The sequence below is a fragment of the Alexandromys fortis genome, unplaced genomic scaffold (genome assembly GCF_014885135.2).
Source record: "Alexandromys fortis isolate MF-2015 unplaced genomic scaffold, M_Fortis_MF-2015_v1.1 scaffold_18, whole genome shotgun sequence".
Classification (NCBI taxonomy): Eukaryota; Metazoa; Chordata; class Mammalia; order Rodentia; family Cricetidae; genus Alexandromys; species Alexandromys fortis.
In genome coordinates, this window is record NW_026067897.1 from 4,804,036 (window position 1) to 4,830,224 (window position 26,189).

The 26,189-nt window shown below is 40.6% G+C and overlaps 3 protein-coding genes across 8 annotated transcripts in view; 2 read left to right on the forward strand and 1 right to left on the reverse strand.

Annotated features, from left to right (window-relative positions):
- Positions 1 to 5,362, forward strand: part of Cibar1 (CBY1 interacting BAR domain containing 1) — a 16,262-nt gene extending 10,900 nt beyond the window's left edge. For both annotated transcript variants that reach the window (XM_050165021.1, XM_050165030.1), the window contains 3 exons: positions 899 to 1,012; positions 3,455 to 3,574; positions 4,723 to 5,362. In XM_050165021.1, the coding sequence (XP_050020978.1) occupies positions 899 to 1,012; positions 3,455 to 3,574; positions 4,723 to 4,806 (318 nt within the window). In that variant the 3' untranslated portion in view covers positions 4,807 to 5,362. The remainder of the gene's footprint in view (positions 1 to 898; positions 1,013 to 3,454; positions 3,575 to 4,722) is intronic.
- A 3,467-nt stretch (positions 5,363 to 8,829) lies between these two features.
- Positions 8,830 to 15,476, reverse strand: Rbm12b (RNA binding motif protein 12B). Of its 4 annotated transcripts, none has more exons than XM_050165008.1 (3): positions 14,852 to 15,476; positions 12,443 to 12,492; positions 8,830 to 11,921 (listed from the first exon to the last, which is right to left on the reverse strand). In XM_050165008.1, exon 3 carries the CDS (start codon positions 11,891 to 11,893, stop codon positions 9,419 to 9,421), a length of 2,475 nt encoding a protein of 824 aa, XP_050020965.1. In that variant the 5' UTR covers positions 11,894 to 11,921; positions 12,443 to 12,492; positions 14,852 to 15,476; the 3' UTR covers positions 8,830 to 9,418. The 4 variants fall into 4 exon arrangements, with proteins under 4 accessions (XP_050020965.1, XP_050020946.1, XP_050020954.1 ...); XM_050164989.1 differs by having other exon boundaries at positions 14,109 to 15,476; XM_050164997.1 differs by having other exon boundaries at positions 15,228 to 15,367.
- Positions 15,477 to 23,547: 8,071 nt separating this feature from the next.
- Positions 23,548 to 26,189, forward strand: part of Tmem67 (transmembrane protein 67) — a 32,276-nt gene continuing 29,634 nt past the window's right edge. For both annotated transcript variants that reach the window (XM_050165412.1, XM_050165421.1), the window contains exons 1-2: positions 23,548 to 23,827; positions 25,218 to 25,306. In XM_050165412.1, coding sequence (XP_050021369.1) covers positions 23,593 to 23,827; positions 25,218 to 25,306 — 324 coding nt within the window. In that variant the 5' untranslated portion in view covers positions 23,548 to 23,592. The remainder of the gene's footprint in view (positions 23,828 to 25,217; positions 25,307 to 26,189) is intronic.

Genomic DNA, 26,189 nt, shown 5'->3' on the forward strand with positions numbered 1-26,189 from the left:
GTTATCTGTAGCCTCTTACTGGCTAGCTCTTACATATTAATCTAACCCATTTCTAATAATCTGTGTAGCCCACGAGGTGGCTTACCAGAGAAGATCTTAATCTGCGTCTGTCTGGAGTGGGAGAATCATGGCGACTCCTTGACTAAGCTTCTTTCTCCCAGCATTCTGTTCTGTTTACTCCACACACCTAAGGGTTGGCCTATCAAGGGGCCTAGGCAGTTTCTTTATTAATAAGAAATCACTCCCACATCATTTCCCCTTTTTCTGTTTAAACAAAAAAGAAAGGCTTTCATTTTAACATAGTAAAATTACATATAAAAAACAGTTATCAAGTAAAAATAATAATCTTTATCATAACTAAGGAAAACTATAACTAACCATTCTTCAACTCCATCAGATATTCCAGAAGGATATAATCAATTATGATACTTACTTGTACAGTCAAGTACACGACAGCCCTCCAGGGCCTGCATCACAGAGTAGCAATTATTGTTGGTCACAGTTCCATGCCTTATCTCAGAGGCCAGTCTTCTATAGTTTTTAAAAATATACTTCAAATTTTTACCATGAATATTTATAGGATGCAGGAGTATATAGTGGTGTACATTTTAGTCATCTTTTTTCATCTAAATGTCAATTATCATGTAAAAAGAAATTTTTTTTAAAAAAAAGTGAGTAGTAACAAAGGCACACTTTGCAGAGTTCATGTTTCTGCTGTGAGGTTTTCACATATTTATTTCAGCTGTGTTTGTCTTGCACAAAAACTGACACTGTGTTCTTTTATAAAATACTAAGACTATAGTGGAGAATATAAAACACTATGGTTCCACACAATACACTCTTAAATGTATAAAAACAATTGAAATGACTTTAAGATTCCAATGTTGGTGTTTTTCAGAACATATTTTCAGAGTTTATCACAATTGAAATGTTATTTCATGGCAAAGCTTTAGAGGTCTTCACTGCTGCGTACCAAAACATACAGAAGATCGACGAGGAAGAGGATCTGGAGGTAGGGCCTGCATCCGACTCGGTTCTTCCGTTAGCGTGGAAATGTTTGAGAGCTTCAGTGTGTATGGGTAATAATCTACGTTACTGTGTGTAACCTAAATAGCCCTTTGTACTTTAACAGAGGACCGCCACTCCCTCAAGTACTCTAACCAACATTTCATCTTCGCCCTTTCCGTGTTTTCTTCTTTAAAAGATTATCAGACTCTTACATGACAGTTATAAAATAGTAGCAAATATTTATGCAATTATCGCTTTGAACAGATCTGTGTATTTTAACTCTGCTAATTAATCCACCAATTAAAAAAAATTATAGTTCTTACTCTAAGGATGAGAAACACTGAAACAGGGAATTTCTCAGAGGCCGATAGCTAGTTTAGTAGCAGAGCTGGGCGTCACCTCAAAGTCTGTCCCATGCTGCTCGTAAGGCTTTTGCTAAGGCTACAGCTAGAGTTGATGGTGACTCGTGTCGTTTCCTGCTGCAAACCCGGAGCCCCCTTTTCCAGTACCAGTCTCCGTTGGCTAACATTCCTGATAGTAACCTGATATTCAGGTTAAGTTCAGCTGACCCTTCAAGTCCTTCTCCCCATTCCAGAAGCCCTAGATAGGTCCCTCTGCGCCCTTTATAACCTACCGCTGCTCTTAATCAGCCAGCTAAGTAGGCTGTGCAGAGACAGATGAAAAACTAAGGCTTCAAGGTTCTATAGTAGATGTGTGTTTGAACAACTTCCCTCACATTTCAGTGGAATAGTACTGAATAAATTAACTTCTTATCTTTATGGTAAAATACAAATTATGCCACTTACCGCCTAAGATGTCCAAGCAACAACTGGGTTGTTCAGCGCCTGTATGCCAAGCACCATTCTTAGTACTAGGATCATGAATAAGAATAGTCTACATTACCAGTGATATCAAGAAAGAAAAAAATTCTATGTAGCCATTAAAATTTTATAATGCAACCAATCTCACAGTGTGGGGTGTGAGAGATGGATGGTTCCATAGCCTTAAAGCCAAAGGAGCTTGAGATGGCCAAAATCTTCTGATGGCATAGATAATGCAAAGGTCCTTACACTGTTGTGAATGAAGAGCATGTACTTTAAACACTGAGCACGGAATGAATGGAAACATAGCCCTCAACCTCTACATACCTATCCTAACCTGAGGTTAAATGGGCTGTGAAGAAAGGTCTATCATTAGTATGTACAAGTACTTCAGGTATTAACTAAGTATAATGCCCATGCTGCTAGGTATAAAGCCTTTCATTATAAAATTGAGTCTACACCCAATATAGTAGGACTAAATTTTATGTGGCTACCTTAATATCTTTTTAAAAAAATCAAAATCTCACAGAAATCTTTCCTAGTGTTAGCAGCCACACATAGCCAGGAGTCTTTTTGGACATCATTTTTTCATCTCAGAACATGTTGTTGGACACTATTTATCTATAATAAAAGGTATATGAAGTATACAGAGAATTCATTAGTTGATGACATTAAATACTGCAGAGAAAAAATTAGGTGACCAAAAGCCTTAAAACATATTTAAGATGTAAGCCGTAGAAGAGAGGCATTTTCTAGATGATGCGGCTCTGAACAGATGAAGCAGAAGAGGCAAGCCGGCAGTGGCGTGTGTTGGCGGGCGTGGGCAGAGGAAAGGTTGGGTCGGGGAAAATAACTGTATAGGGATTCTGATATTTGCTGTGGGGCGAATAACCAGTTCTGGTCAGGGGCGTGAAGTAACTGATCAGCTTTTTAAAAGTTACACCTTGAAGTAATAATAATAAAAAGGAGTCGATGCTTGTTTCTAGAGCAATGGTTCTAAACCTCTGGGTCACAACCCCTATGGGGGGTCAATTGACCCTTTTACAGAGGTCACCTAAGACCATTATTAGAAAACACAGATATTAATGATTCATAACAGTAGCAAGATTTCAGGAATGAAGTAGCAACAAAAAATAATTTTATGATTGGGACCATTGCTGCTTTTTTTTTTAAATAAAAAATGTGGAATAAAGAGTTTGGAAGGAGGTATCTGAAATTCACATTGACCTTGACTCTTCATGTGTGTTAGAAACGTGGGTATAAAGTATAAAAGACAAGAAGACTTGAGAAACACGGACAGGTTCCAATTCTAATGTGTTAGGGCTAGGGTGGCTCCAATGAAAACTGTGCGGTGACACCCCTTCAATGAAGGTAGGCGAAGCAGAAAGAACCAAAGATAAGTGTCTAACACACCTGTGTGTGCCTCAACCAAATGAATTTGACGGCCGTACATCTTCTATCAACTTACATGATTCTAGGAGAATTTTTTTACCCTTCTTTTCTAACATGACTAGGTTTGTAATTTCCCCCTATTAAGCTTACATAACTCAAATTTAAGAATGTAAGTGGATTATCTAGATGTTCGTATAGCATCTACTTTATAATGTTGTTTTACATTGCAATAGGTTTTCCGAAATTCTCTGTATCTACCAGATTATCCATCTCGTTTAGATATTGTAAGAGCAAATTCAAAGTCACCTCTTCAGAGATCAGTATCAACTAAGTGCGCATCTGGAACTGGACAGGTGAGCGAAAAAATGGTAAAGAAATTTGAGTTGTTGCCTTTGGAACTGTTGGGTACTAACTACAAGGGCTGCCCCCTTGCTACGTGTAAAGAAATTTGAGTTGTTGCCTTTGGAACTGTTGGGTACTAACTACAAGGGCTGCCCCCTTGCTACGTTCCCCCCCCCCCCCCCCGCTGTCTCCTCTGGAATGGTGGAAATGTCTGATTGTGCTCTCTTTGCTCAGTGAGGCAGCACACTGAAGACACGGCTGCAAAGACAGAAAATGAAAATGTAGATTTGCTGTGTCTTGTATCAATACAAATTCAAAAACCAGTGAGCATCTGTGTAGAAAATACACCTGAAAGTGGTTTTTCCTAGGCATAATTCATGACCCATAGCTCTTTAGATCAACAGTCAAAAACATAACTGTAATGTGCCAAAATCTGATATTGCCTCAGAATTTTAAAATTAAACAATCTCAAAATCTAATTTTAGGCAAAATTGCCAAAGGTAAAAATTGTCATTGGAGTCTGTGCATTGTCTCTGCTTTATGTCATCTCTTCCCCAGCCAAGTGGCGTTTCTGTTATTTTAGCCTTGACACATGTAACTCCATAAATTGTCTTTATATTCCATATAAAATTCTACTTAGAACTAAATCGTGTATAGTAGGGTATTTTTAATACGCAGCCTTCCTAACTTGAGATTAGGGACCTGGGGGTCTATATACTGTAAGGTGTTGAGCAACATCGGTCAGTAGCAATGCATCACAGTGTGACCATCGCTGGTATTCAGTCGTGGCCCCGCGTCTCCTGGGGGGCACAGATCACCCTCAGAGGTTTTAGTGAGACAGCTGAGGAAGAAAAAGATGTGCAGCTGGTGACCTGGTTCTCAGCTCACCCCACATTGCTACCGTCAGTCTTGCTGCCCAATTGACATCTGGTTTCCATCCACTTGACGGCTCTCATTCAGACACAGCATTCACGGCCCAGTGATGGTTCCTGAAGTCACTGCTGGATCAAACACAGTCACCCTCACACACACTGATAAAGGGAGACTTCAGCCTTGCTGAAATAGTTGTTCTATACACCCTTTCCTAGAAGGACATGTAAAAAGATGCGAAATGTGGAGAAGCATTTTTTTTATTCTTTCATGTGTTAATTCTTAACAGATAACCACCTGTCGAACGAGAAAGGACCAACAAGTCGAAGATGAAGATGACGAAGAGTTAGATGTGACAGAAGATGAAAACTAATCTTAGAAACTCACATTTCTGTTTCATGTTAAGTGGCGGAATCTGGGATCACATCACACTCACTGACAGGTTAAACTTCAAATGAAATACTGCTATGAAATGGGGGGCGGGATTAAAGAAAATTATGCTCACAAAAATGATGTTTCTTTAATGTTACATATCAGTCTTTATTTTTTGAAGGGGGGTGTTTTGTTTTTCAGAACAGTTTCTCTGTGTATCCCAGCTACCTGGAACTCACAGAGCTCTGCCTGCCTCTGCCACCTGAGTGCTGGGATTAAAGGTGTGCGCCACCACCGCCCAGCTCATACCAGTCTTTCAACATGCCATCTATAGTAGCGTATCTTTCTGTATATGTACTATTAACACTGGACTATGTATTTCACGGATTTCAGATGTACTGCAGTTTATGTAACCTATTGAAGATGCGAAAGGGAGGCAGGTGGCAGAGGTTGGATAGTTTCTTTTAGGTTCAAACTTGGTTTGAAATAGCAAGAGGTCAGTTAATAACTGTATGCCATAATGCCTTAAGTAAAAAGATTGTTTCTTTTAATTACAACCTTGTTTCTTCATTTGGTGTGTAAATTTAGTGTTTTCAGCGAAAATGTAGCTAAATAAAGGTATAAGACATACAGTTATAAATGTACGTAACACTTAAATTTCCAGCTAAAAAGGCCACAGTCAGCCATACTGGCTTTAAAAACAAACCTGCTCTCACTCGGAAGCCCTGTGCATTGTACAAGTCCCGGACACTTGGAAGGCAAGTGACCTGCTAGATCCTGCCTCCCTCATCACAGCGTGCTGCAAACCGCTGAACGCGCTCTGCCTAGGCCACCGTAGTCAGGAAACATGCAGACACTTTATTCCTAAATCCAGATTTTCCTTACATCTGACATTGCTCTTTCTTTAGGTAAACAATTATGATTTTATGAATCTCAAAGCAATTATTCAAAACAGAAAAATTTAAAGTGTTTCTTCCTGAGAATAAGATTGCTTTGGTACTTTTTCTCAGAGTACTTTTAAAGCTCTAGATTGTTACTTGGTTTTTAGATTCTTGGTCAGTATTCAGATGTGATGTTAGAGCGGAGAGGGGAAACAGCTATGGTATTCAGTAGATAGGGACTTCTCTCAGGCAGCACCTGCCCCATCTGCCAAGTCAGCGCCTAACACAGAAACAGCTGTGCTTTGACAGCTGTGCTTTCAGAAACTGCCCCCACACATGCGGGCGCAAGCCTGTTAGCCAGCTATTTAGAAGGCAGTGGCAGGAGGATCAGCTGTTCACGGTCATCCTTGGCTTCCGCTGAGTTCAGGACCAGCATGGGCTACATGAGACAAAAAAAAAAAAAAAAAAAGATGAGGAGGAGGTGGTAGTGGTGCACACCTTTAATCCCAGCACTCAGGAGGCAGAGACAGGTGAATGTCAGTTCAAGGCCAGCCTGTTCTACAGAGTGAGTCCCAGAATAGTCAGGGCTGTTACACAGAGAAACCCCGTCTCAAAAACACAATAACAAAAAATTATAAACAAACATGTATATAAAAACAAAAGGAATATTAGACCAAATTTTACTTTTTGTGGGCAACGAGGCAAAATCAGCCATGTACTTAGGATCTAAGTACACTTAAGAATGTGGAAACTGGGCTGGGAGTTAGCACTAGCCTAGCATGCATGATGAGGCCCTGACAACAAAAGCTCAACGTGTTAAATAGACCATGATTTGGCATCTCTAGCGAAAATTAAGATTCAGTGGCGAGGCTTAGTAGTAATGATGGATCAAAAGCCACTGCTTCTTAACAGCATCCTCGGCTGCTTGGTAAATGAACGAACACTTCTGGGGTTGTTTTTCATACCTTGGAGTAAGTTTACTCTCTGGACATGTTTTACTATTTTTATATACATTCTGAACAGAAAAAAGTATGACTTGAATGCAAGAGAGCCCGTACACTCCCAGTGTACCCACTGTTGAGAAATAGAAAACCGGCCATGGACTTACTGAAGCTGGGTGATCTGCACATGAGGCTGTAGGACCATTCTGTCACATGTCTGAAGCTGCGTGTACAGTTCCTTAGGCTAGGCAAATGAGAAACATTCTGATTTGGTATAAATATTAGCTACTACCATGGCCAATTGAAGTTAAATCAACATGTTACTCAAAGCAGTGTTAGAAACAAGTTTTCAATAATAAACTTTTATAATGAAGTTTACAAAATATTAAACTTGGGGCTGAGCTAGGTGTTTGCTGCACAACCACAAAGCCTGAAAGCGCCGAAGAACAAATCCAGGAAGATCCAGGGGTTGCTAGCCAGTCAATCCAGCAAGTTTTCAGCGAGAGACCCTACCTCACAAAAGAGTGGAAAAGTGCTTCACTGTCCAACTCTAGCCTGCATACAAGCACACCAATGGATGTAGATTGAGTCTCATGACTGAGAACAAACAGCTACAGTATTTAGTTTGAATCAATGGTTGGGAATGAAGGTGGCGCAGTGGTTAGGAGCACACGTCTCTACTCCACAGACACACGGCACACATGCATGCATGCAAAGTACTCACACATAACATAAATTAACAAGAATCAAGGCAGTGCAGTGTTTCCCAGCTCGTCTCTCATCCACCGTGCCCTTCCCACCACAGCCCAGTTTGCAAAGCGACTGCATAGTCAATGGCCTTTCATCTTCAGCTTTATCTCAGTTGTATCTCCATGGACTCATCTGGAAAGTGTATTTACAGTCTGGCAGATTCCATCAAATAAAACAGCTATCTAATCACTGTGCTTGGCTTAGGTTTTCAAGTTTTAGGACTCAGAATGTACTTTTTTAACATAATTTATCAATTCTATTTAATTATTAACTATTAAAAACAAAAACTTAGACAGGCTTCTCTTAGATTTCTTTATATCACCAAATGTTAACTCAAAATACTTAAAGTATTCTACTTCTGTAGTAGCTAAATAATACACCATATTAAAAAAAAAGATTTATTCACAATTACTCTGTGGGAAATGTCTGGATGAAGGAAGTAGGTAAAACTTTGTTTCATATTAAACTATAAAAATCATGAATTAGAAAAAATGAACTTTGACTTGGAAATATATATATATTCCAAGAGAAACTAAATTCTTAATTAAAATTTTCTCTTTAATTTCGCTAACAATGTTTAAGTGTCATACTTTAAATGCAACTTTAAAAATAAATCAAAGAAAGGAAATATAATTTACAACTGAAAATACTTTTTTATCATGATCTTACTAAAGTAGAAATACCACATAACCGAGTGACACAGGAAGATATTTGTGGACGTGGTATGATCAGAAATCTCCTTACGGGGTTAAGATCGGTTCCTTGACTTCGTGTTAACCAAGTGACACAGTAACCCAGTGACACAGTAAGATATTTATGGACATGGTATGGTCAGAAATCTCCTTACGGGGTTAAGATCGGTTCCTTAACTTCGTGTTAACTTCAGGCAACTGGCTTAACCTCTCTAAACTTCATTTCTCATTTGTGAAGAATAACATTAAAAAGATAATAGAAAGCATACATATAAAGCACTTATTCCTAATAAAATATGTGTCCATTGTCAGCTACTTCTATTTAAGGTAAGGAAAATCTAGTTGAGTATAAGCAAAATATAAACATTGAATATCAGTCAAAATTCACACCCAGACATCTTATATTTAGTGAGTCTGAATAAATACAAAATTTTGAATCTAAAAAGGAAACCTAATGAGTCACCAGTAGATTCCCTGGAAAAACTAGATTCATTTGTCATAGCCTGAGAGTTCCCCTCTAGCCCTAAACAAATTATTTTACTGTCTTCTGAACATTTTGTGTTAATCTTAGCAGTTTAGTTAGGATAAGCCCTAGGCCTCCAGTGCTTAAGATAAAATAATATTGGAGAAACTATAGACCTGTGTGTATTATAGATTGTTTGGTCCCATTTACCATATAATTTTAAGACAACTGTTGAAAATTTTTTATAATACCCAGACGCAATTCTGTCTTTGCTTTTGTTATACAAATACAAGTTAATAAGTATTTCAGTTGCAATTTTATTTTTATAAAACTTTTCAAAGTTATGAACACAAATTTTGAGAATTTCCTAAGCCTTTCATATAAATAAATTTCAAGTTCACAGTACGTTCATTTTCTGACCTATTCAGAGTTAAGAGGAGACCTTAACACAATATCTCACACAAAAGGGAGTTCTGCAACTGGTAGCAATGAAAGTGCCAACCTGAACAACCAGTCATCCGTCATTTCCTTAGACAGTCTGAGTAAAAAATGGTGAAAACAAAATTAAAGATAAATTTACCTTCCCCAAACATAACCCCACATTTCACAAGACTGGGGTTTATCCATAACATCAATGAAACTAATGAATTCAGGAAATTTGTTTTCTCTGCCCTAGCAAAGAAAAAGAGAGCATATGTAATTTTAAATTATGGAGAAGAATGTCCATTTGTAAGCAAAGGAAAACCAGATTTATATAACACATTTTCTCTAGTCACAGGTTAAAACTAAAAGTTAATTATATAATTAAAAATAAACTTTTTAAAAGGCTGTATTTTTACTGTATCAATACTGTGGAAGAAAACTACGAACTGAGATGAGAGGCTCTCTATAGCAAAATGAGCTTAGCTTTGCGGGGACCAACTGGTCTACCATTCAGTTCTTTAACAGCAGCTACAGCTTCATTATAGTTTATCAGAGCAATAATGGCTTCTCCTATAGGTAACCCTTGCTCATTATACTGTATTGAAACTGAATCAGGTATGACTTTATAACCATGGAAAAAGTCTAAAATTTCATTAGCATTAGCTTTAAATGGAAGATTTGTGATCTTAACAGGAGTTATTCTACCTGAACCACAATTTAATTTTAGATCAGGCATAAATCTTCCCTCAGGAAAACATCCCATATTGTGCTTTCCAAAATCAAATTTGCCACCATCTAGGTGACTAAAGTTCATAAAAGGACGATGACCCCTGAAATCAGGTGAGGTCCAAAAATCCTCACCAGAAGGTCTAAAACTATCAGGAAATCTAGGGTCCTCCTCTGGTACGTCCCTGAGGTCTTCCCCAGAGAGCTGCCTGAAGTCCTCATCAGTGGGACATCTCAAATCTTCTTCTTGGGGGGTCCTGAAGTCCTCATCAGAAGGGTGCCTAAAGCCTTCATCTGGCATATGCCTGAAATACTCCTCTTGGGAAGGCCTGAAATGTTCTTGGGGTGGCCGTCGGAAGTGCTCCTGGGATGGCCTCCTGAAGTGCTCCTGAGGTGGCCGTCTGAAGTCCTCCTCTGGCAGCTGCCTAAAGTCTTTTTCATAAGAGTGCCTGAAATCATCTTCCGGTGACCATCTCCAGTCCTCCAGAGGCCGTCTCCAGTCTTCCTCCCTAGAGCGCCTCATGTGTTCCTCCTGGGAGTGTCTATAGTCTTCCGGGGAGTGCCGGAAGTCCTCAGGAGAGTGCCGGAAGTCTTCTGGAGGGTGCCTGTCAGATTGCTGGAAATACCTGTGGGGATGCCTTAAGTCTTCCAGCTGATAATCAACCCTTTCGGACCAGCCAAGTGAGCATACTGGTGAGTCGTGTAAGGCAAACAGATGGGAACGGTCATCTCTGTTGTGTGACTGGGAACGGGCTTGTGTTTTCTCACCACACATCAAGGAGAAATTGACACCAAACTCCTGCATCTGTACCTCAGATATAAGTCTTAACAGCACCTCTGTCCCTAAGAATCTTCTTCGGTTTAAACGTTCAGCTTTCATGGCCTGTTCTTCTGACTTAAATCTCACCAGTGCTTCCCCCAAACCAGCTCCCTTGTCATCATAAAGCAAATAAATATCATCCTCCACAAGGGGGAAGTCTGCAAAGAACTTCTGCACCTCGGCCTTCGTGACATCAAATGGAAAGTTTCTTATATATATGTACAGTTTCTGACCAGAGCAGCCGTCTTCAAAGTCCTTCTGTGACCCTGGTCTCTTCTTTTCATAGCATTCAATGAACTTCATCATTTGCTTTCTAGAAATTGGGTCAATAAAAACTGGACGATATTGTAACACAGTCTTATGCAGACTCAGGGCAGTATTATAGTCTTTCAGGTTCTTAAACATCACAAAGGCAAACCGTGTTCTTCGTTCATCTTTATATAAAAATTTAATCTGCTCGTTAGTCAGGTCAGTGTCTTTAAAGAAATTCCTTAGATCTCTCTTGTCGATACTTAAGGACAGATTTTTTAAGTGAAGATAAAATCCAAGAGGAGAGCGAGAACGTGTTCTTCTAGGAGATTTTGAATGAGATCGCTTTCGGCAATGTCTGTCGTTCATCCCTCTTGAAGGAGAATGTTCTTCAGATCGCAGACAAGGAATGTCACCACCCTTAGTCACACTGCCACCAAATTCAATCCACTGTTGTTCCGAGCCCTGCATTACTTCTATAAATCTTGAACCCATGAAACTCCTATGGCATTTAAGACCTTCTGAGGCATCAATACATGAAGCAAACTTCACTACAGCATCACCATTATTTCGGCCATCGTGATGTTTTAAGAAAATTACTCCATCCACACACAAACCAGAGAAAAAGACACGGACATCATCTTCATTTACTAAGTAAGGCAAACCTCGTAGAAACAAGTACGGGTTCTCAGCCTTCGATGGCCTAGTCTTTCTTGGCCTTACATCAAGTCCTGCACCGTTAGAGTGAAACCCAGCATCTTGGTTAACTGAAGAGCCATATCCAGAATGACTCTCCTCTTTCTTCATAGCATCAATAAAATGACACAGGTTGCTAACCCCTGAGGCCCCTGACCCCAGTCGCCCTCTTCCTCCACGAACACTTCTTTTCATTTCTATGGTCTTCTGCATCTCTGCCTTGCTACTGAGAAAAAGCTCTACAGGTGAATCCTTGATAAACCCTCCTGAACGGCTTATGGCACGTCTCGCATCTTCATCTGTTGCAAAAATAATAAAAGCCTCCCCAACTTTCCCTCCAATTATATGCACTCCTCCATCAGGAATAGCCAATCCCTTGAAGAAGTGACGGATATCCACAGGCCCCGCAATAAAGGGGAGCCCCAGTAAACGGATGACTACAGCCATGCTGGGCTCAAACCACAGCAAAAATGACCTGCAGACAGAAAGGTACACATAATAGCAAGACTTACTTTAGCAGCACCCAACGCAAACTAGCTTAGTAATTACCTGGTTCCTGCTTCCTTCAGCATTAATAAGTGGAAGCAAGATACTAGTTTGCAAAAAACTGATCTTATCTAATTCTTAAAGAAAACAAATATGCTTTCTCCTGTCTAGACATACAGATAAACCAACTGCCTTAAAGTAACACTTCACGTCACCTATCCTATTCAATAGGAACATCAAAAGTACCAACTTTTCCCTTGTAAGTCTGCCAAATGCTGTTTTACAACAAAATCAAACTACTTTCAGACTCTTTAGAAACATGCCTCCTCCTGGCCCCTAAGTAACCATAATAAAGTTTACATATTCAGAAAAGCCAGCTATGGTCAGGTCAATGTTGGTTTCTGCTCAGGATACTCAGCAGCCACGGAAAGAGAAGCAAGGTACAAAGACACACTGATCTATCTGATGCTGTCGCGGTTCTGTGCGAAGCCGTAAGCTCGGAAGTCTTACCTTTTCCTTTTATTTCTTGGAGACCTGTTAATTCTGTAAAAGCAACTTAACTGTGGAAAGAAAATGAAATATAATTAATCTTTGAACTCTGTAATTGATCTCAATGCCTGATATCCATTTCAGAATTACCTAGTAGAAAGAAACACTATAAAGCATGAAAATTGTGGGCATTACAAAATGATTTGTCCCAAAGGGAACTTGATTATACTTCTTCAAAAAAGAAGTATAAAACCAGAGCAGACAGCTGGGAAGTATTAAAAACTAAAAATGTATGCTGAAAATTATACTACATGATTGGAATTTGCATGAAAATGTATGAATAGATATTTTGAGTGTAGTAGTGGTTACATGAGTGTATAAAATATACCAAAACTCACTGAATTCCATCATTAAGTAAACTCTGGGTTTATCACATGCTGATATAGAAGTTGTAGATGTACTTTTTAAAAAATCTGTTTTATAAGTAAAACATCGACTTGAAAATCATTTTTAAAGACCTTCCATCATTTTACCTAATGATGACCCAAGCATGTAGTTCAGACTTATGTCCAACTCCCTTGCCATTCTCCACCCTTCCAAGACACACTACTAAGTCAGACAAAGCAACAATTCAAAATGATATACTGGATAAAAAAAAATCAAAGCTCAAAAACTAGCAATTATGCAAGAAAGCCAAGTCAATGGCTACCATTTGGATACAAATTCCACATATCACAAATACAGAAACAAGCGTTATTACAATGTAATTAAGGCAAATATGATAGCATCCCTAAATGTAAAAAAAAATCAATGTCACTCATCCTCCGATATGCTTACAACAGTAGACTGTTAAAATTCATCTCAAGCACAGACACGAAGAAAACAAAAAACAAAAACTATATCAACTTTGAAATTTTATTATGCCAATAGCCACTTCAAAAAACTACCCTACACACTTACATTACAGAAACCTTAATAATAATATAGAAAAATAAACAAGAATAAAGACCAGTTTGGAATCTTGGGATTGCCAACATTCATTACTGAAAAAAAATTCAATTTAGTATTATTTAAGGATACCAGTACCTAGAGCCTTTACAGACACCCAATTTTTTCCAAATAACCTTTCAAATGTGCCACATTAATCATAATTAATATTAATGTGCAAATAAAGTTTTGTTCCTTTAAACTTAAGTACCACTGTACATAAATATATTCCTTCAAGTTTGAAAGAATATCTTTAAAAAGGGGGAGCTGGTCTATAGATTAAACTTCTTGAACTAGAAGTTAATAAAAATAATGGCATACACTACATTTTAAAATTGAGATTTACTATTAAAATCTTTGCAGTACAAACAAAAGTGTAAGCCTGATTTCAAAAAATTAATATTTACACCCAACATTTCAACAAAAACTATAAAAACACTCCTTGAAACACCTGTCCACATTCAAATTCCAAGACGCCTATGTCAACTGACTTGGCTGCGTTTTAAGTCTTTAAATATTTTGGGGAGCAAATGGTAAGCACCACTTTGTCTGCCCTTAAACTTTTTAAATTCAAGAGGGATAGAATCCGAGGACATAAATTCAACTACAAGTACATGAATTCGAAGACATTTCAAGGCAATAAGTACCCGCCAAATTCAAAATGCCTCTCACAACACATCCTAGCTTAAAACCACCTTACCTAAGTGACTTAACTAAAGGCAGCTTCACAGGCACGAGGCCATTGCATTCCAATCCAAGAGACCTAGTTTGTGCTAATGTGCCAAGTAAAAGTTAATGTTTAGACTTCTTTGCCCTTGCCACAGCAGGTCAATGTCATTATCTGTTCGTGGACAGTAACATCAAGACTATCTCTAGGAGACTCAAAGTACTTCTCACAATACACTATTTCCTCAGGATCTCCACAGTCTACTGGCACAGCAGACCGCACCAAAGTCAAAACACAAACTATCCTGTTCTGGTTTCGAATGCCACTGCACAAAAATCAACACACACACTAACCCCGGTTCAGATATGAATGCCAAAGTGATTAGTGACTGTATTGATGTCAGGAAGCCAATCCCTAAAAGCTGGCTAATTTTACCGTCATCCTTCCGTTTAAATCACCGTCTTAATTAAATGATCGCAAGTGTGTATCTTTTAATTAAGAGTCGGAGAAAAACGGGACACTGAACTTAAGAGCCGTAATTTCTAATCCACTTGATTTTAACTATCAAATAAAGGCATTTTCCAGACATGATAATGGAGGCAGTTTTCTATATGCCTCCAACTATGTCTTGGTGCCCAGATATGAAGAACGTTAAAATGCTAAACTTGAATTTTCCTGCAGACCATCTACCCCAGTCCACAAATAGTCTCTGATATAATCTGCCTTTTATAATGCAGGTGTCTAAAATTTAAAAAAAAAAAAAAATGCATGACCACATTGAGTCACAGTCCCGGGTCAGGAACCGTTAAGTCGAATCCACAGAGCACCGACTTCTCACGCCATCCATCATCAATGGGGAATCCTCCGAAGGCATCGATTCCACAGCCCGACGCCTTTGTCCACGCTCCCGAAGATCAGAGTTTCCTTCTTTTACCGCCAGGCCAACTTGCTAGGTCGGATCCGAGGCTGTCGCGCCAGTCTGCACCCGAATTGGCTGTCGGATTAACCGGGACCGCTGTCCCGAGCGCAAACGCTCCACCCCAGCTCGCCCAACCTCACTGCACCGCTCTGCGCCCCTCCAGCCCGGGGACACCGGCCTGCCGAGCTCTCCCGCGCCGCTACCCACGCGGACACGGCCGAGAAAAGCAATACCTAGGCGAGGCTCCGAGATCTGCGCCGTCGGGACCCCGCTCGGGGAGGCGGACGGAGGGCGTCGGGGTCAGCGAGCGCGCGGGGCTCTAACCGCACAGGCCGCCCTCTCCCCGGCCCCGCCTGCCCGGCCTTCCGCTCGCACCCTCCCCGCCCGGCGCCCCGGGACAAGTCTGAGCGCCCGCCACACGCCCTGCCGGCCGAGCCCCCCGGCGGCCCCCAGGAAGATGGCGCCCACGCTGCCCTCCCGTCGGGACAAACCGACGGACAGTTTGTCTGCCCATGCGCTCTCCGGGCAGCACCCACAACCCAGGCGCTGGGCGGCGCATGCGCACACGCCCCGCGCCGCTCGCCGTAGTAACCTGGGTGTGAGGAGCTTCTCTGCTCATGCCCTGCGCCTGGCCAATCTGGGGACCCGGAGCTGCCCCCGCCAAATTCCCATCTGAGGAGACGACTGCAGAAATACACGAACAGGCTTCTTCTGTCTGCCTGTCTGTCTGTCTTTCTTTTTTTTTTTCTTTTCAAGTTAAGGGAAAAGATGCGAAGGAGGAAAGACGGAGATTTCTTCCTTCATGGCTGTGGTTTCTGTTAGACCTGAGGAAAAAAAACAGTTCCGCGAAGGTCTGATTAAAGCAAGCTGTATATAGAACTGGCCTGCTAGCCGCCTCTCCTAGAGCTTCCAGAGAGCCGCCCGCACTGGCTTCTGAGGTCCCTTTTATGGGGAAGGGTTAGCCTTGATAGAAAACAGCCGTGGAGTTGTTAGCCTTGTGCTAAGCTTCCCTGTCACCTGGGTACCATGCTGATCTCTGCCCTCTCTGCATTCTCTCTCCCTCTCCCCGCACCTGCAGAGGTAACTATGGCCTCTCTCCCGTCTTCTCTTACCCCCTTCTTTTTTCTTCCTCCCCTCTCTCTTTCCTCTTTCTCTGTCACCCCTGGTCTCTCTCCCCTTCTACCACTCCCTCCATAATCCCTTACTCTTATACCGTTTCCAATACCCACTAAATAAACTCTATACCCAAACTCTCTCCTCATGGCGTATCTGTCTCCCACCCTCAGGGGTCCTGCCAGTGTAGCTCCACGGAAAATCTTTCAGAGATAATCGACCCTTAGTAGATGAGTGCAAGATTACATCAAGTGGAAGGGAAGTCATCAAGATACCTGGGAAGACACATTTTCCCTAGGCAAAAGGCCAACCGTATATCACAGGTTCAGAAGCTTACCAAGGCAAGTGGGGGGGGCATACATCATGGGGTCACGAATTCAGCACAGGTTGAAAAACATGGTTTGCAGAATTCATTAGGCTTTGGAAACAGAATCTCATTCTTGTGAGGTATGGAGACTTAATAACAATGGATAATGTGGCTCTTGTTTGGGTTCCACATTTCCACGGGTGGAGGCTCTTCCAAAAGGCTCCTCGACGCTAGGGAAGGCCACGGCAATGTTTATCTTACTGCTGTAGAGTGTGCATAAGTACAAGGTCAATAGCTAAGGGCTTAAATAATGCTTAATCTAGCATCAGTAATGTCGGTAAGTACCTTTATCAACTTGCTTTCTTCTGGAGATTTTAAAACAAAGTAGATAGATCACTTCTGAAGGTTGAGAAGTGAAAAATATAATCACAAGCATCTTCTGTGATGCCTGCTTTGTATTTGGCTTTCCGGAATTACTTGAAAATAACCGTAAGATGTAGTTACGAGTGGTTTCAAAGCCCACTAAGAAAACGGAAACACTCTTAAATCTTAGAAGAAAAGGAGTTTAATTTAGGTCACTGTAAAATAATGTCCAAAATAATGTGTAGTAAGAAATGAGAGGCACTCTAAGAAGTGAATAAGAAATGCTTCTGGGCCATCTTTCTGTTTGTTATCCCAAAATAGGAATAATACTAGAACCTGACTCTTAGGTCTGAGAGAAAAGATGATGACATAAAACAGTATTAAAAGTGCTTTGACTTCTTTGAGATGTCAAGCTGATCCAAACAGAAGCAGAGAAGGTCATGAGAGGCATGATTCTTGGATAAAGTATCAAATAGTTTAATCTTGGCTTTGGCCCTGCCAAAATTGTGGGTTCAGGACCCTGATCTCAAAAGCTTACTAACATTTTTTGAGTTTTTTTTTTTTTGTTCCGGGCCTTATATTATCTCATTTTTATAGGGAGCCTCAGAAGTGGGTCTGCTCCATCTTGACTGAAGGTCAGAGAGTTTAAGCCGACTCTTGTTCATTCCGGGTGGGTGACAGGAGACAAGACTTAAGGAATGTCTACAGACAAGATATCCTGACCTAGGGTGTGGATACTTGGTGTTTGGGGCTTTAAGATAGCTTGCAGAAGTGGATCCATTTCACCCTCACCAAAGGTTAGAGAATTCAAGCCTATTCCTGCTCCTTCAAGGAGATGACAGGAGGTTTAACCCCGGGAGTGGCTGCCTACAGGATGCTTGGTCTAAGGTGTGGTCACTGCATGTCCTGCCTAAACAGCAGAATACTTAACTCAGGATATAGTGGCTTGATATTTCAGGTAATGAAGAGGTCATTTCTCTGTTTGTTCTTTGTGTTATGTTAAAGCAGTCTTTTGCCTTCTCTTTAGATTAGAATATAAGCATATGGAAAATAACACAGGCCAATCATCAATCACTAGATTGCCCTCCTGGTTCTACTCTGCGTCTCCATTCCTTTTCTTTCCAAGCTCTGTTCCTCATATCTAATATTTCTAATCCACACGCCCCTACCCTGGAACGTGTGAACCCCATCAAGGCTGGGCCCCGACAGATGTCACCCCAGTGTGAGACTCCGACACATTTAATTTCAGAATTTTGTTCAAATGTAACTACTATAATTTTCTTATTTTCTAAGTGGAAATGGAACATAGGTAATTACACAGCTCCACAAGGTAAACTGTCTTAGGGTTTTATTGCTGTGAATTAATAAATTGCCATGACCACGGCAACTCTTATAAAGGAAAATGTTTAATCGGAGCTAGTTTGCAGTTCAGAGATTTTATATCATATAGCAGGAAGCATGGTGGCTTGCGGGCAGACACGGTGCTGGAGGAGCTGAGAGTTCTGCATCCTTATCTGCCAAAAGTGAGCTGTTACACTGGTTGTGGCTTGAGACCTCAAAGCCCACCCCCAGTGACCTCTTCCTCCAACATGCCTATGGGGCGCATTTCCATTCTCTCTCAAACCACCACAATAATATAGATGATAAAAGATAAATCCAGGAGTTAAGCCCTAGAGATCTACTTCAGAGAGCACTACAGAGAGGGTTCTGAACTCTGAAGGCATGTGCCCTTAGAACAAGCATGGACAATTGGTGGTCCAGGTGGCGATGCTCAGTAAAAAGAAGAAACACAGGCAAAATGAAGCTGAGATCAGCTCTATGCTTTCTGTGTTTTCTGCACGAAGTCAGTGTTTGAAGATAATGTATCAATTTAAAATATATCTTTGTCTGACCTTGAAAACATTCTTAATGTGACTACAAGTTCAATTATACTAGGTGATTAACTACTAACTTGCATTTCCTTATTATTCAAAACAGTTGGTAAGAATAATTTTCAAGGACTAGAAATTTGCATTACATTTTTAAATACGTACAATACCTTGAGCAAGAATAGAAATATAGTACAGTTTGTTCTAACTAAATTAATCTCAAATTTGTTTCAATATACAAAATTTGTATGCAATATATAAAAATCAGCTGGGCAGTGGTGGCGCACACCTTTAATCCCAGCACTCGGGAGGCAGAGGCAGGCAGATCTCTGTGAGTTCGAGGCCAGCCTGGTCTAGAAGAGCTAGTTCCAGGACAGGAACCAAAAAAAGCTACGGAGAAACCCTGTCTCGAAAATCCAATAAATAAATAAATAAATAAAATTAAAAAAAACAATATATAAAAACCAAATCCAATGTAAAACATTTAAAACTAGTAGTTGCTTTTTAAAGGTAGATTCAATAATCTATCCTTTTATTCTATCATATCTATATCCCACTTTTTTTCTTTTCAAAACAAGAAACTTGAATCTAATTTCCTTTGTTTATCATTTTTCATGACCATTATTAATAACAACTTATAACAAATCCTGTAGTGGAATTTCAATTGTATTTTGATAAATAAAGACTGCCTGAAGATCTGAGAGTAAAACAGTCCCACTGATCAGCCTTACAGAACAGGTTATAGTAACACACACCTTTAATCCCAGTGGTACATGCCTTTAATCCCAGCCCTAGAGAGGATTATAAAATAGGAGGAAACCGCTCTCAACAGTCCCATTCTGAGATTCCTGGAGGCAGGATTGCCATTTCAGACTGAGGTCAAGGTAAGAGCCAGTGGCTGGCTGTTTTGCTTTTCAGATCTTCAGGTTGAACCCCAATCTCTCTCTCTCTCTCTCTCTCTCTCTCTCTCTCTCTCTCTCTCTCTCTCTCTCTCTGAGCTTTTATAAATCATGCTTCACAATCCCCATAAACAATGACAGATATCCATAACCCACTGAATGACCAAAAACCACCCACCCCACCTCTTGGAAATGTGAGCATTGTATTCTTAAATTTACTTCCTGCTGTCTGGGAGCGACAATATCTTTAGGGAATCCTGAAAAGAAAAAATTTGGGTTAATTATTAAATCCTGGGAGGGGTGGCTGTATCATTTGTTGTCCAGGCATTCTGTAATGGGAAAGTGCAGGGCTTGTCTCCAGCCATGGCTAGAGTAGTTTTTAGGCTGGATCATCTCAGCAAGCCACCTAGAAATTGAATTGAGCAGTTTGTAGTCCAAAGCCAATCTTTAGGTGGTGTTTTTCAGGAATTATCTTAGTTCTGGAGAAATCGTGGCTGTGGGGTCTTATCCTCCTTCTGCAGACTTCAACAGTCACTCTCAGGCATGCTCATGATTCACTGCAAAAATCTGAGAGCCACTCAAGCCAAAAATCATGTACAGGAAGGTAGATGAAAACTTTTTTAGAATTAGTTAGTACTCTATATGACTATTAATATCATGACAAAAGTATATATAGTGAGTTAGTTTTGTTTGTTTTGTTTTTATTCCTTATTTCATCCCATATCAGGTGGTTCTTATGACATAGGACAGACAATATGAATTTCACTTTAATAAGCATACTTGGGTTTAGAGAAGGAGAGAACCACACTCCAGCTCCCCACAACAATGTGTGATTACCGAAAAAGCCTTTTCCAAACTCAAAGCAGTTAGTTGCTCATAGGTATCAATGGTGTGATGTACATATTTAGTTTTCCAAATTCTACCAAACGAAACACATCCATCTACGAGATGAATCACCTTATTAAAAGCTCTTAGATCTGTTACCATTCTCCATTTTCCAGATTTTTTTAACAATAAATACAGGAGAATTCCAAGGGTTTGTTGACTCCTCATTATGGTGGGCATCTAGTTGTTGCTGTATCAGTTGTTCTAAAGCCTGCAGTTTCTCTAGTGTTAAAGGTCATTGTCTAACCCATACAGATTTGTTTGTCATCCATTTTAAAGGTAAAGCTGTTGGTGCCTTTGAAATAGCAGCAGCTGTTGGCCCTGTTCTTGTACAACCTGACTGGTTGGTAACTGTTCTTTATAAAACGTTCTAAATTTTTCCCATAAACATACATTAATCTATGGTTTGTTTCTAAGATTGGGGGAATTTTAACCTGAGTAGTTGATTGCTGTAACAAATCACATCCCACAAATTCTTGCAATGTTAGCCACATATGGCTTTAATTTTCCTCTCTGTCATTCTGGCCCTATATATTTGACCCATCTTGTGTTCTGCTCTACCCAAGATAAAGTTCTGAGCCCTAAAAACTGAACATTTATATTCTGAAGAGGCCAATTTGAATGCCAAGATTCTGATGAAATTACTGCTACATAGGCACCTGTGTCTAGCAAGAAAGGCACATCAGCCAACAATAATTGGGCCGCTTTGTTCTTGTTCCCTGACCTTAACGAGTTCTCATTCAACTCTGTGCCTTTCTAAAACTTTAGGTTGTCTTCTTGGGTTTTCTCACCCCAAAGCTATTTAACAAAAACATCTCAGTCTGACTTGGCTGTTGTCAAAGCTTTGTTTCAGCTGTTTTGCCTGAGACCTGTGAACCGTATCTGATGCAAACGCACTGGGGTTTGTTGATTACAAATTGGCTGGCTCAGCCTGGGACCCCACACTCTGACAAAGCCTGTGGGGCAGATTGCCCCAAGGCTTCAGGGTAAGGGGCTCTTACAGGAAAACCCACAAGCAAGTGGCACAAGCCTTGATGTTTCAGGATTGGGTAAAATATACAACTTTTGAATTCGTTGGTTGGAGTATAGAGGAATTTCAAAACAGCAACTGTCAGCAAATAAGAATTTCAAAACATTGGTTAATCAGATAACTACATTTGAAGCAAGCAGATGTTGTTTGGATACCCTGGAGGGCTACTTTGACCAGGGCAGGCACAGTTTCTAGGGAATATTTATGACTTGCTGGACTGCATGCACCCACCTCCCCTTAGTTAGGTCCTGTTTAAAATGAAGTTCTTTCTCAAAATGGAGTTTCTTCTGCTCCTTCAAAATCATACTCTTTAAGGAAACACATGACCATTCAGTTTCTAGTTTCAAAGACTAGTTTCACTATTTTAACCCCCTTTGCAGCATGTATGTTGTTAGGGGGCACAACATTTTGGTTAAATAACTCCTGAAATTAAACTTACAGAATTCAAAGTTTGTTTCTGCAAATTTCAAGCAGAGAATTTGTTTTAAATCTCCCATTGTTGTCTACATTTAATAGAGAGATGATTCCCAGAAAGATATAACAGATTAATATTAATATTACTATATTAATAACATTAATATTATAAAGAGAGCATAGTTTGGTTCCTACACCACAGTCAATATTCTCTCCAAATCCAGTCTTTTTCTGATATATTTCTCTGTAAACTGTCATTAAGTCACACTCCCCTAGTTTCTGACACTTTCATGAACAACATCTATATCTTTCCTGGGTAATGTTGGGCATGCCTCTAAACCTTGTAAACGAAGATAAATGCACTGCTTGCTCAGGTGGCTTAAAAAAGATGGAAAGATTATATGACCATGTGCTTTTAAATGTATCCAAATAAGCTATTTCCAGGTCAATAAAATAATGACCCAAAAGCTTTTTTAAAAAGATTTTTCTCTTTGGGGAACTGCTTAGGAGAACACAACTCTTTTGTCATACATTCTAGAAACCAGATCAATGTTAGTCTTTTGAGAAAGACACAATGGTAACTTAAGAGTTACCTAGCTTCCTTAGACTCATCTCCTATAGGCATTGAGAATATAAATACCCTCCTTATAAGGGCACAACACCTCTTCTGTTTGCTTGTTTTTGTTTTTCAAGACACGGTTTCTCTGTGGCTTTGGAGCCTGTCCTGGAACTCACTCTGTAGACCAGGCTGGCCTCAAACTCAGAGAGATCTGCCTGTCTCTGCCTCCCGAGCACTGGGATTAAAGGCGTGAACCTTGAACGTCAGGTCAGACACCATTTTTATTACAAAACTTTACCTTTTCTGGTAAAACACAAAGCAGGGAAAGCTTCCACTGATTAAAAAAAAAAAAAGTTTACCAAATGACTTTATTAGGGAGATCAGGATAAACAGATAAAATAAACAAAAAGTACAGCAAAATAGAATTAAAATTTATCAAGAACCATTTTTGTCTTGGAACCCAAAAATGAGCTATAAATGTAATTCCAAAATATCTTTGAACTATCAGTCCACAAGGGTGTTTACTTTGAAAGACACAAGTATGCGTAAATTTAATTTTCAAAACAACTAAGATGAGTTTTACATGAATGGTCCTCTGTGTACAAAACAGGAAAAGTACAAAACCAAGATTTAGTCGGCAAGGATTTTCTCCAGTCCTTTGTCATAGAGATATTCTCACGTCGCATAGGAAATAAATAAGGATTTTGCTGAAGATCAAGCCCATGCCCTGAAAAAAAACCACTACCTCAGTGAGATTTTAAAAGTACGTGCCATATCTCCTCTATTGTTAAAAGTATATTGCCTGAATAAATTCTTGTGTGTGTGTGTCTGTGTGTGTCATTGCCAACTTCATGAAACAATACTTACTTTTAAGTGTTGTAACCAGATATTTTCTGTTGCTGTCGTATTTTTTTCCAGACAGCCCAAATTAACTGTGCCCCAGAATACATTTTAAATGCAGTTTACATTGTTATTATGTTTAGTTAATACATGCATTAATTAAATACATTCGAAATACCCGCCTCCACTTCAGTTTGTGCCCGATCCAACCTTCCGCGCCTTGCGTGGTAACCTAGCAACCAGGCGGGGCCCGGTTATCCAATCAGCTCAGCGGACGCGCTAGCGTCCTCGCGGAGGCTGCTGGGAACCGGCGCCCGCGGATGGCAGGTGCCATGGTGATGCGTGCCGGGCCTGCGGTGGCCATGGCGGCCAAACCTGGCTCTCCAGTCCTGGCCGGCGCCGCGTTCCTTCTCTTGGTCCTCGGCGAAGTCTCGTGGGCCCAGATCTTCTCCTTCCCTTTCCGGCGGCCCGAGTCGTGCGGCCTCCATCAGTACTTCGACATCTCTGCGCTCTCCTGCGAGCCCTGTGGCGCCAACCAGAAGCGGGACGCCATAGGTGAGGCGCTTTGGGGTGGAGGACCCTGACCTTAGTGACACACAAAGTGAGTTCCGAAAACTCACAGCCGCCACGCCTAAGGAAAGGGTTCCTGGGACTGGCCCCGGAATGAGATCGGGAACCCCGGCCCCACCAGCCCACCTGAACCAGGAGCTCATTTCCAGGGGTCAGTCCCTGCCAGGGAATGCTCAGGATAGTACCTGAAAGCCGCCCAACAAGAGCAGAGTAGAAATAGTGAAGGAGTAACCGGGGGTGACGAGGAAAGCACCCTGGCAGGAAAGAAAGGGAGAAAACGCGAGTTTCTTTTGTAGCCCTACTCCCAAATTCAAGAAATTGAGAGCTGGAGGCGACCTTAACTATGATCAGATTCTGTGCGCTGTGCACATAAGGAAATTGAAGCCCAGATGTGACATCCGTATGACGTACCCTGGAAGCTAAGTGTGCATCATACGGATGTCTGTTTGCCCCCAACCTGCACCTAGGCGTCTGTTACAGATTTCCTTAGGACCTACCCCATTTATTGTTGATTGTTAACTGTTTGCTCCTGATGTCCCTAAATTGCATTAATGGGTCTAGTTCTAACTGAAGCTACCCAAGCTAAGGCTTTTTCTGTTTTCTAAGCTCTAAATGTTTTGCATCTCCGTTTGGTTAACTCCATCGTCTTTAGATTCCACTTCAGTCAGTGAGCAGTGCCGATCAGGGTGTCCAGGAGAGGAAGCGTGAGAGAAAACGTGTTTACGTTGTATTTGTTCTGTATTTGTTCCGTGGTTATAAAGGACGGTGTGTGTATGTTGTATGTAGGCTCCTGCGGGTGTTGTTTCTACTTAAGGCCTTAGAGTTGATTATCCAGCAGCGTTGCATAGTAAGAACCATGCAGTATTTATTGTCTTTCTACACAGTGATGTGTTGACTGAAAGGAATTTTCAATAAGATACTAGCAAAATTCATTAAATACACACACATGGTTTAGTACAAGAAAATAGTTTTCATAGTTTAGTAATAGTTACAGTTTAAATAGCGGCAACATAATACCAGACATTTCTAAGTCTTGACCTTATTAGGTCAGTACTGTTACTTTCTGTTTTACTAAACGAGAAGCCAGGGTATATAAAGTTCAGTGATCCAGTCAGTGTTCCCATCTAAGCACATGTGCACTCGAGTGTCACACGCACACACACACACGTGCACACACACACACACGATGCCCAGGCTGGCCTCCCACTCCCTATGTGGGCGAGGATAACCTTGAACTCCCGCCTGATCTTCCTGCCTCTTCATTGGGGTCCCAAGCATACACCACCACTCCCAGCTTCCAGATCGTAAGAAGTGTTGGGTTTCCCAGTCTTGAAATTGTATTCACTAAGACAGAAATCGTCTCTTGTCTTTTCAGGAACTTCCTGTGTGTGCCTGCCAGGATATCAAATGATCTCTAACAATGGAGGGCCGTCCATCGTTTGTAAAAAGTGTCCAGAAAACATGGTATGAAGAACTTAGTTTGAAATAACTTTGGAGAGAAAAGTAATGAATGCCTCTCTCTCAAACTTTAATATGGTCTTTCCCATTTCTTCACAAACTTTAAAGTTATTGAGCTAAATTTATTATTGTCCATTTTGAGAGATCGCTAAAACTGCATGAGAACTTGGGGGGAAAACAGAAATCCATTTTGTTACGAAAGTGTTTGATTTAGATATCTTAGAGTCGGTGCTATGAAAATTGTTTCTATTTTCCTCATAGAGTAACTCAGGTGTCTGGAAGGGAAGGTGCGCGTTACATGCATAGAACATTCCAGGGCAGATACTGTATGAGACAGGTGGACCTACGGGGTCAGTGGTCTCACACGATGATCGATACTCATAGCACCCTGCAAAGTGCAATGCGTTTATCCAATGCCCATTGCGTCAATAAAAATTTAAATATGCTCTACAGTTTATTAGTCTCTTCATTCCATACAGGTTTGAGGAAATGTAACCGATTAGTAGTTGCTACGTAGGCTAATTTTCAGTGGATAGAAATCTAATTTCCCTTTCAGTCAGTTTGGTTCTGAGTTTTATGGCATGTTTCCTATTCTGTTAGTCTGAGAATCTGTTATTCTCTGAACTCCGCATCCTGTAGATCTGGTTGCCATGTTTATATTTCGTTCATGTTCTGGAAGAACCACTCGTAGCTGAACGGCTGATGATGAGAGCTGTGGACAGAACATAGTTTCAGGGGCAAGTTTATTTTCCAGAGATATTATTGAAGCTATTGTAGGTTTTTGTGTTACACAGCGGGCCTTATGTAGAAGCATTTACTAATAAGTTCAGTCTTTTCAATGAAGCCTAGTTTGTGTCTGTTTGTTGTTGTTTTTAACATTGGTCTCTGC

Bases quoted from the DNA above. Each gene is read 5' to 3' on its own strand.
- Rbm12b (XM_050165008.1), bottom strand. From the start codon at position 11,893: ATGGCTGTAGTCATCCGTTTACTGGGGCTCCCCTTTATTGCGGGGCCT.